Source organism: Varanus komodoensis, unplaced genomic scaffold, assembly GCF_004798865.1.
Source record: "Varanus komodoensis strain SLA01 unplaced genomic scaffold, ASM479886v1 scaffold51, whole genome shotgun sequence".
Taxonomy (NCBI): domain Eukaryota; kingdom Metazoa; phylum Chordata; class Lepidosauria; order Squamata; family Varanidae; genus Varanus; species Varanus komodoensis.
Window position 1 is genome coordinate 5,053,128 of NW_025336100.1, and position 11,417 is coordinate 5,064,544.

The 11,417-nt window shown below is 40.2% G+C and overlaps 1 protein-coding gene across 2 annotated transcripts in view; it reads left to right on the forward strand.

The window, feature by feature from the left end:
- The window catches only part of POLR1A (RNA polymerase I subunit A), a 47,671-nt gene that overhangs the window by 29,549 nt on the left and 6,705 nt on the right, over nt 1-11,417 (forward strand). For both annotated transcript variants that reach the window (XM_044447423.1, XM_044447424.1), the window contains 8 exons: nt 2,286-2,510; nt 2,697-2,911; nt 4,445-4,612; nt 6,310-6,445; nt 6,640-6,797; nt 7,630-7,765; nt 8,955-9,065; nt 10,734-10,991. In XM_044447423.1, coding sequence (XP_044303358.1) covers nt 2,286-2,510; nt 2,697-2,911; nt 4,445-4,612; nt 6,310-6,445; nt 6,640-6,797; nt 7,630-7,765; nt 8,955-9,065; nt 10,734-10,991 — 1,407 coding nt within the window. The remainder of the gene's footprint in view (nt 1-2,285; nt 2,511-2,696; nt 2,912-4,444; nt 4,613-6,309; nt 6,446-6,639; nt 6,798-7,629; nt 7,766-8,954; nt 9,066-10,733; nt 10,992-11,417) is intronic.

The following is an 11,417-nucleotide window of genomic DNA, read 5'->3' on the forward strand; positions in this document are numbered from 1 at the left end:
AGTTCAGAGAGTGTTGGGGGTGGGCTGGTTGGAGCTGATGTCAGTTGCCACAGCATCACTTTTGGCACCAGCTCCAATAGGTTCTGGGTTCTCTGCTAACAAAACATCTCCTATCCCCTCACATTTTTTTTTGCAGGATGTAGCACACCAGCATCACATTTGGGAGAACTGCCTGCTCTACAGCTAGCAAGGGGCTTCCTTCACACCTTTAAGCATCCAAAGGCACACTGCACACGTATGTTTGCTAAGTATAGCTCATTCACAAGATCTCACATATGGTAGACTTACCTATTCCAAGGGTGACCCTGGACATGCAGAAAGTAGTGCAAAATTGATCATCCATCGGAACTGTACATCAACTCTTGATGAGTTGCTGGGCTATCAGTGAAGCAAGCGTGCAGTTTTACTCCTGGCAGACATCATCATCAGATGCTAGCTGCAGAAGTAACAAGGTATCTTCATGTGAAAGCATCCCAGTGAAGATGCTATGTTCTGCTTGCCCCCAGCTCCAACACAGGGCTCTTGGAAAATTGGCATGGAATTCAAAAAATCTGGTCTAAAAATCAAATTCCCTCATATGTCTGGCTCTTTATCACTGGAATGAGTCTTTGAAATTTGATGCAATGTTGTGCAAAGCATATCTGACTATGCAGTGGAACCTGCTATTTACAAATCTCATCTTCCTTACTTTTCAAGTCTTCCAATGCTGCTTCTGTATTGGAAAAAGGCAAAAGAAGGGGGAGGGGCGGAATGGAGAAGCTCCCTGAGTATATTTTGCACTGACATTTGAAGGCAAAACTGACCAAAGCAGTTTTGCGTTCAAAACAGGAATGGGCAGACATAACAATGGCAAAAGAGAAACACCAGATCCCATACAGAGGGCATTGAATGTTCTTCTAGCACATGTTAAAAATTTAATGTGCAGCACATCAAAATTGCAAAAGAAATGCATACATATTAGCCATTACAATGGGGCCAGTACTGTTTCTGGAACAAAAAGGACTCTACCGTGTTCAGGAGACTGAAGGCAGAGAACAACAACTGCCACACACACCAAGACTATCTCCCTGCCTCAGATACCTGCTGAGAAAGGCATATTGGAGTATTCAAGAGGAAAACGAGGTGGAGTGGGGAAAGGAAAAGGGGAAATGATGCTAGTTAGTCAAGGGAAATTTGGTAAGAAACTGTCATTCATTGAAGAAAATCCCACCCATTCTCCTGAGACTCATCTATATTTATGCCACATATGTGTCAATTTAAAGTCTTCTGATTTTTTATTATGATTCAAGATGTTCATCTTCCTCCATTGATAGACCCCACTTTTATCTTGCATTTTCATAACCCAGACAAGGAGAGTTTGTCACAATTTCTCCAAGAGGAATCTCTGACACAGACAATCAGACCTTTATGCTAGGCAGATAGAACTATACTACAGAAAAGAATATGAATGCAGCTGAATGTAGAGATAGGGGAAGAAGGATTGCTTAGCCATTACTGGTAATGTTGTTCCTTTTTCTGGGAAAGTGGATATCCTGCTTAGCTGCTTGCTGGAGAGCCCTGGTGGTGCATCAGCCACTTCTTGTGCATCTTTCCACAAGGTGCATTCTCACCCTGTGGAGGTTCTTCTGAAATTACCTCTGTATTTTTTTTGGGAGGCAACTGATGGTCCAGGGACAAACTTCTGTAGGAAGACCTGGAGCATTTTTGAATCCATGGTAAGCGGAAATTATGGAACAAATTGTTTCTTATAATGTTTTCCAAGGGCCAAGCATACCATGCTAAAATGCTGCAACTGTGTTTGGGTGACACAATGGTGGTGTTTAAACAATAAAAACGCTCTGGCTTGTCATGTTGTATGAACTGAGTCAATGTCTGCAATGCCATCATCCATGTAGGATGCATCAAAAAGATATTTGAAATTATTGGTTTGACAGTTGTTCGTGCTGTGGCTAACTCAGCTACAATAGAAATAATGTTAAAGTCTTCACTGTGCTAGCTTTCCCCTTCTGCACAGAGTTAGGCCAACTTTTATGACCATGTGCTCTCTCTAAGGAGATTGATGATGCTTTATTGGTCTTGGATGCCATTAAGTTCTTGCCCAGAACTTGTCCCAGAAAAAGAATTTATCTTTTCCAAAGCATATCTCTTAACAAATTCTCTTGTCTGGTCTGGCCAAGCTAATCTCAGAATCACACTGTACATACTGATGGGCTTTATCTCCTATTTTGCTAATTAAGAAACTTGTAGTTTAATGATGGAACTTTGATTTTCTTTATTCCTTACAGGTGATGGAGAAATCAAAGCACTTAAAAGAAATTCTATCAAAAATGGACCATCAGCAAGCAAACACACAGTTCGGGTTGATCAAGAGATGGCAAGTCAAGCACCAACAGCCTTTGATGAGAAGGGAAGGAGGCTTTTTGCTGTTTTCCCAGAAAAAAATGGCTGGTATAAAAGCACAGATTGCTACAGGAGAACTTGTAAATGGTCGGGATCCTGCAACTCTACAGGTTATTCCAAAAGCAATTTATTACAGTAATTCATAACTGTTGAATAGACTTTTTTGTAAATATAAGGGGAATAATTTGTTTCTATTCCACAGCTGCAGAATCTTATAAACACAAGTATAAGAAATTTGGATATATTACTTGAAAAAATACTCATGCTGGACTTTTGAATTCTGCTGTCAATTTCAGCTGTTGAAGATGTGGTATGAATTGAGTGAGAAGAATAGGAATAAGTATCAAAAGAAGGCAGCAAAATGTCCCGATCCTAGCCTTGCTGTCTGGCGACCAGACATCTGTTTTGCATCTGTGTCAGAAATATTTGAAAATGATGTAGAAAGCTTCCTTGGAGAGTGGGACATTCAGGATCGTTGCAGCTACAGCAAATCTGAACTTTCTTCTCAAAGGTACTAATTTTATTCACAGTGACAGGCAAGCGCTCCTGTTCCCTTGATTTGTGGTTTAGAACAGCACATGTTTCTACTTTGATCTGCTGTCAGGGACATCTTGGGTCTCTTGAGTATTGCCACTTAAAATATCCATATCATAGAATTGTGACAGAAACTCTCATTGACATGAACAGGTTGTTAGTATATGACTATTGCTTTGCTTCCTAAAGTAGGTTCTCTATCTGCAGTTTGTTGATTTCATTTCTATACTGCCCAACAGCCGAAGCTCTCCAGTCAGTTCACAACAATGAATCAAAAACAAAAAATAGAGTTGAAATGTATAGTCTCCGAAAAGAGGGCTTCAGGATTATCAGTGTTGCCATTTACAATAACTATGCTAATTTTGTTGCTTATTAGCTTCAGATAATGAACAATGTTCTAGGGTATTTTTATGTTCTTTGGCTTTCATAGTCAAAGAAATAGTCTTGTAATAGTTTGACGATGCTTTAGCCAATAATTAATGCTGCCTAATAATGTAGCACCTGCAGCAGAGTTTTTATCATCCTAAAATATACATTGTATACAAAAATGGTGTTAAAAGGTGGCCTACTAAGCTGAATCTTTTGGAGCCCCATATCTCTAGGAGGCCATTTGCCCTACATCTCTGCCGTCAGTGGGCAGTTTCTGAGATAAAGGTACAGGAGCCCTGATCCTCTTGATTTTTGTGTTTTATGAGCTTCGCTTCCTGCTCTTCTTTCCTCTTCCTCATGCACTGAATCTTTCTGCCTGTGGTTTTCTTCCTTAACTGGAGGTGTCCTTAGGATACAGGGTCCTTTAAAGACATGCATGCCGGGACATTAGCGCATATGTAAATTAGTGGCATTTTTACTATCTTGTGGACCATAGCTCCAGAACTTTTCAAAACCTGCTGTTGATTATATCTATCCAAGGGGTGGGTGTGTGGGTGTGTGTGGGTGTGTGTGTGCCTAGTGTTTTTGACAGAAAGATTGGAAGGGACATAGGGGAAACGCAAAACTGTTCAAAGACTTAGTCCCAGGTAAGTGTACATACGAGTAGGAAGTAAAGGAAGTGGAGTTAGATGAAAGCATGAATTGGCATTTAAAAGATGTAGCAAGGTGTTCTGTTGTTGTTGTAGTTGTAGTAAAGTTATGGCCTTAGCATAGAGTGAATGGGGGCATCCTTTGGGCAAGTCTTGGCCCTAGCAAAGGGTTAGGGTCAGTACATTCAGCACTCCTGAACAGCACTCCTACAGCGCAGTGAAGATTGTGCTCTTTGAAAGAACATTCCAGAACTCTTAATGCCTTGAAATATTATTTTAGTCTGCTGCAATTTATCATTTTGATACTGTTTTATTGTTTACTGTTCTGTGTTTATCCCACTTATAGTAAATTGCTTTAAGTATATTTTTACAGAATTACAGAATATGAATCTAGATGATTTTATTTATTTATTTGAAACTTTTTATACTGTCACATCACAGATGTCTTGGGGTGGTTTACAACAATATGATCCAATCCTTAATTTTTTCAGATTAAAGGACTTGCTGCATTTAAAATGGCAACAATCACTCTGTGACCCAGGAGAAGCTGTGGGTCTTCTTGCTGCTCAAAGTATTGGGGAACCTTCCACACAGATGACATTGAACACCTTTCATTTCGCTGGAAGAGGGGAAATGAATGTTACACTAGGTATCCCAAGGTATGGTGATGTTATGCCCCATTTTGTTCTAATGTTGAGTACTTTGCTCCAGAAGGAACATATTCTGTGTCTTTCTTCAAGCTGTGCTATACTGGATATGGAGAGAAAAGGTCAATGAGTCTGCCTAGTGCGTCCGAATTCTGTGCTATCCTTTTTCACAGCTAACCCACACTGGGTCAACGTTTTTATGACGCTATCTATCATAGCTGGTCACTGGTTAACCTGTGGAAGTATATCTTCATCAGTAAACAGAACTTAGTAATTGAAATCATTACTACTGGTCCATATGTACATAAATATCATACTGGAAAGGTCTACATCTTTAATGGCAGTACTACCTGCTAGATGGCAAAGATTCCAGATTTTTTCAAAATTATCATTCTCCCATTAAATATCCTGAAAGATTTTACTCTGTCTCAGAAGACTGCTGGAACCTAAGTGGGATAAGAGTTGCCATAAAGATGATAGCACGCATGTAAGAGCATTTATCTGTGCCTTCGCTGTAGCAGTGAAGACAGCAAAGAAGTACTGATTTGTTGCCTCCAGTGCGACCCTGTGCAGTGGAGCTTTTCCAAGTGGTCTGGGGTTACTTTATCTAACCCAGTACTGGAATACTTTAGAGGCCCACTTTGTAGGTGTTGCGAAGATAAAATCACTCATCTTCTATTGGTATAGTGCAGTGGTGGTGAACCTTTTAGAGACTGAGTGCCCAAACTGCAACCCAAAACCCACTTATTTATTGCAGAGTGCCAACACTACAATAAAACCTGAAAACAGCCAGTCCAAGCATCTATCTATCTATCTATCTATCTATCTATCTATCTATCTATCCCTGGCAGTGCACTGACCAGCCATGCGAAAGCTCGGACGAGTCGCGGCTAATGAGTCGTGGCTTGTGACATCATTGCCTGACACCACTGCTCCTTTCCGAGCATGCGCATGGCCGCTATGTCTGCTATTATCCAGTGCTCGGCAGCTGGGGCAGTGCTGGGACGACTTGGCTCGTGTGCCGACAGAGAGGACTGTGCATGCCCTCTGGGGAACACATGCCATAGGTTTGCCACCACTGGTATAGTGTCTAGTGCATCATTGTATCATGTTTTATGGGACAAATTTCAGGTTTTGGAGCCTGAGGATGTGGGTAAGATGCTTGTTCCTGTATGACCCACCACATGCTTTCTTGGCTCTTACCTTTCTAGGCTTATTCAAGCTACCTTGCAGGTGACTGACCAGTTTGGTCAGGGGAGTGGTGAATGAATCACTGCATGACAGTGTGGTTCCTATTGCCTTGAAAGAGGCAGTTGTGTGACCTTTCCTGAAAAAAACTCCCTTGGTCCAGAAATTTATGCCAACTATCATCCAGTCATAATTACCCCATTTCTTAATAATGCACTTGAGTAATGGTATCTCAGCTGCAGGTAGTCCTGAATGAAACTGACTATCTGGATCCATTTCATCCTGGATGCAGGACTGATTTTGGTACACAATTGGCCTTGGCATCTCTGATGGATGCCCTTTGTTGGGAGAAGGATAGGTGGGGATTATGGGAATTGTTGTCCAACACATCTGGAGAGCTCCTGATTACAGAAGACTGACTTTCTTTTGAATGACTGTCCTATTTATGAAGAGAACAGATGTTCACCAGGTAGGAATGTTCAGTGTTTAGTATTTTTAAAATGTACAATTCTTTCTTAAAGGTTGCGTGAGATCCTAATGGTAGCCAGTGCTAATATTAAAACCCCTATGATGAGTGTTCCTGTACTTAATACCAAGAAAGCACACAAGAGGGTGAAAAGGCTCAAGAAGCAACTTACCAGAGTGTGCTTAGGCGAGGTAAGTTCTGTTTCACAGAAATTCTTTACATGCATTCATAGATCATGGTCAAACCACACGTTGAGAAATGTGGTATGAGAATTTGTTATCTAAAAAAGCAAAAGCATTTGTGTGCCTACTTATAGATGAAAAGGGGGAATAGTTTATGATTTAGGTTATGATATTGAAATTCTGATTTCTTCTTACTGTTGCAGCTGTTACAAAAAGTTGACATCAGAGAGGCTCTGTGTTTGGAGGGTATGCTGAACAAGCACCGTATCTACACCATTAAATTTAGTCTTTTGCCATATGAATGCTATCGGGAAGAGAAATGTTTGAAGCCAAAGGACATTCTTCATTATATGGAATCAAGGTCAGTATTCTTTTCTGCCCATTGCTTCCCTGGAGTTTATCTAAATGCTACAGTTAGAGAACAAGCTTGGTTTTGTCCATATTCTTATGCATTTCAGCTGAGCCTTTAATCATGAAATTCTAAAACTATGGGTTTTAAATGCAAAACTGCATCTTCTTTTTGTGAGTTGTTTTAAACATATTTGGGAGTTTACCAGTTAATAAGAAAGAAATTCCTCTTTTAAAATGTTCAAATTAATTTTCTGTATACGAAGTTAAAGAAAAATACATCCAATTTAAATTTAGCTGTTTGGAAGTATTTTATGGTTCTTTATAGTGGTCCCTTTTTCTATTAACTGATAAAATGCTTCAATAAATGTATATGTCTGTGATTTGTATATACAATAATGCTATATTTTATTAAAATCTAGTTTATTGCAATTCTGTAATACACAGTAGCTGTAGCTCTCTAGGCCATTTATGTTTCTCATCTGGGCTATAGCTAGACTTGTTCAGACAATAATCACTTATCTCTTCTGTCATCTTATTTTAATCCTTCAATTGTATAATTTAAAATGCAATATTGTAACATTTTAAGAAAAGAATAATACATATGATCTAAGCCCTATTAAAGGCTACTCTGCTGTTTCAGAGAAAGAAAATCAAGGCTTTCAGAATGGGAAAATCCACATAATTTTATTATGAAAGTAACTTGAAAAAGAAATTCCCCTTGTTTGTCCTCTGAACTGACTGGATCAAGGCAGAGGACTTGCCTAACTTAGATGGTAAAGTTGCCTAGTATAGAATCCAGACACGGCGATTTGCATTGTGGTTTTTCCCTGCCTTCCACCTAGATTCTTTAAAATCTTGCTGGAAACTATTAAAAGGAAAAGTTCGAAGTTAGCATCTTATAACACTGTCAGCACTCGAAGAGCACTCCAGAGGGATTTAGAAGTTGTTGAGGAAGGTGGTGCATCTCTGGAAAGCAAGGTAAGGATCTAGCCCAATTAGTTGATTTTTTTTATTAAGAATGTTTGCCTAAGCTGGAGGAAAGTTTTATTCACAAAGTTCATCCTTGGAACAAATGTTGCTATATTAAACGTCCAGGAACCATTTACATGCATAAATTATATAAGAATATTCTTTCTTCGGCATTTTAATGCATTTTTCATATAAATATTTCATGCTGTTCTTTGAATGCATGCATGTATTGTAAAACAAGATTTTCATAGCTGATGTGACTGAGTAGTTGATGACCAAAATTGTTTGTCTGACAATATGGTTTAAGGTATTTTAGCATAAATCAGGGTGGTCCAGCATTTCATACCTCAAGGGCCACATGAGAACTTTAACACAGAACCCAGGGCCACACAGTGATTTACATTTCCGTGTCGTAGATTAAAGTGTCTGCAATATATTTATTTAATTTAATATACACAGTTAATATATTTAAGAAACCATTAAATGAGGGAGAAAACTAATATGAGATTTCAGAGTTTTTTTCTCTGCAAATTTGGAGAAGCAAAACTGCGTGCTGGAAAACAAGGATGAAGAAATGAGGGAGAAAATCGATATGACTCAGAGTTGGTGTTCCTCCGCAAGTTTGAGCCACCCCAGAAATCACAGGCAGCTCAATCTCCAGCCACAGCCTAAGCACAATGACTGCCCCTCCAGGGTGGCCCATCTCTTTCTTCCCTGTTTCTCCTGCTCAGAATCCCTCCCATGTGACCCACATGGCCCCTCCTTCTTCTTGGAATCAGCATGTTGAGGCTCTTGTATTTGAGCCAACAAAGTCTTCACAGCACGAGCTTCAGGAAGAAAGCAGGAAGGGCCAGAAGCAAGAGCTTGCTGCAGTCATGACCATGCCATCACTGGGAATTGGATGGGAGAGGGAATGGGGGTGCTCTGAACAGCAAGAGGGTTACGTGTTGCACCACTCCAACATAAGTTGAGCCTTTAGGTTCTTCTAGCTGGCCGGCTTCCATAAGAGACTCTACAAAGCAACATTGATTAGTGGGAAGCAGCTTCATTTCCTTCTGTATAAAATTGGATTAAACTAGACTACTGAAATGTAATGTTTAACTAGGAATGGGGAATTTATTTCAGACTCTGCGAAGGGGAACCAAAATACCCCATGCAAACAGTGGATTTTAGACCCATTCCTTTTCTTTTGGCTTAGGATGACTATGAAGCTGAAGCTGAGGAACAGGAGAGAGTTCCTGATGGTGAAATAGGTGAAGGGGATGCTGATGCTTCAGATGTAAAAAGCAAAGCAAAACAGGAAGAGGAGGTAATGACTTCCCAATAGGATAGGTTGTTTGAAATAACTTCTGTCCATCACAGGACTTATGGTAATGTATATCCAGTTCTGAGTTTGAAAAATAAGCAGTTTTTTGTTTTGGATAATCCTGTCCACCTCAGTTGAAAGAGAAATCAGAATTTATGGTGCCAGATAAATTAAATGTTATCTTTGTGAAGCTTCTAATACTTGGTTATAAACCTTGTTAGCCAGAATTACTGTGAAAATGTACTCTGTAGGAACTGTATTTGAAACTCTTATCCACCCATTCCCTATTTAGGAATGAAGACTTGTGTTGCAAATTTCGGTCTCTTGTCATAGACTGGTAAAATCCTAATGCAGGGTATAGTGTGGCATGAAGTAGAAATTTAAATAACCCACCCAAGGATTTTGATGGACTCCGATATCAAAGGCATCTCTATACATACATAATTAACAGAGCAATCATACAAAATTTTGGCCTGTTGGGATCTTACACCTGACAGAACATGCCATAGTGTGGGGAAAGGAATTTGTTAATGTTGTGGTGTGGAATTTAGCATTTTTAAAAAGTGCCCTGGGCATCACCAAAAACTGCCTGATGACCAATCACAAAAATGTTAGGTCTGTTACTTGGGTTAAGAAAAAACCCCCTTCCAAAAACTATTTAGAGAGAACATGCAGTCCTTCCCCCACCAAGGAGTCTGTTGCCTTGCAGGATCCTTGAATTCTCCTACCTCCTTCTGCAGTTTTTCAGCAGGAGGTATTTTCATGCTGTCTGTATGAACCTATGGAGCAAATCCTCATAAGCTTTTATAGGGAGTGAAAAGTCTCCCCTAATAAAAATTCCATCCTCAGAGGAGGATGAGGCCCACTCCCACCAGGAATCCTGCTCTCACTCCACCTGTTTTTGGTAGAGGGCCATTTTTTCCCCAGTGCTCCATAGGCTTTTTTTCCTCCTAAGGAGGGAAAATGGCCTACTGAGTGCCTGAGCCTGGCTTTGTGGGTACCATCATGCATTTGGAGTACTGCCCTGAAATCTTCAGATTTTTGGAATATTTACATTAAAATGGCATGTTATCTATAAACACTTAGTTTTATATATAATTTGCTTTTATGTTTGCATGTATTAGGGATGCGCCAAGCCTGTCCAGAGTCCAGTTTGCACCTGCCTGTTGGACTTCTTCTGAAGTTCTTCCCTCTCCAAGGAAGCAAGTCAAACCCGGAAGAAGTCCACAAGCTTTTGCAGAGCTCCGGTTACGCAACTGGTAACCTTCCCCAGCTGCCATTTCTTGTGGCCAGTCTTCTTCCTCAGTCACCGCTGCTAGTGGCAGTGGTGTGAGGGAAAGAATGGCACTGGTTGCACAGCGCATGGGGTTCGAGTCCTGGCAAGTGTTCCACAAATCCAGGTGTGCTCACTAGGAACAGAACTTCTGGGCCAGTGCAAAGCAGGCAGGAGTCTGGGAAGCTGAAACCAGGGATTCCAGCAGATTTTCTGTCCAAAGCAGATTCCTCAAACATCCCTAGTTTATATGCATATATTATTTTTCCTGCATTGCCATATCTTAAGGGAAGAGAGTTAAACCACCCAATAGAAAGTAACACAGAATGGATATGTAAAAACAAAAATTTCATACATGCTTGATCAGATGAAAAGTGATCTTTTCCTTCGTTCCACAGGTTGATTATGAGAGTGATGATGATAAAGAAGGGGATGATGATGACATCCCAGATCAGGAAGAGGCTGCATTGCATGAAAGCAACCCAGAGTCACTTGCAACTCAGGATGAGACTTATGCTCCTTTGTCCAGTCAACAAGCTCAGGACGACAAGAAAAGTTCTGATGAATTGGAAGAACACAGAGTTAAAGCTGTACTGGAAAGTCATGATGCTATAGAGAGCTATGCATATGACATCAACAATGAATTGTGGTGTGAGGTAAGAGTCTAGAAAGTGCGTGCATGGAAAGTGTATCATGAGGTTTACTAGTCCCCTCACTTTGGGTGAGGCAAAATACTGAAAAAGACTATGTGACTTCCTTTCATAGACATGGCACAGAAATGCTGGGACGCAACCATAAATAGACTTGGTATCAAGGCTCATTTAACTGAATTTAGTTATTAGCTTGGAGATCTTGTCTGTGCACTAACATCAGTGCTGTTCATACCAAAAGTCAAAGCACTCCCAAATTAATTTGGATTGCATTAGATCATAGTACACAATAATGCACTATGAATGGCCCTGGCATGGGTCTTGGTAAAGCCAGATGACCTTAGTGTGAGCAAGTGAAGTGTTCACATTAGGTAGCAAAGTTTGGACACAGCTAAAGACAGTGTGGTAAGAGTCTTCCTATCCTGATGTATG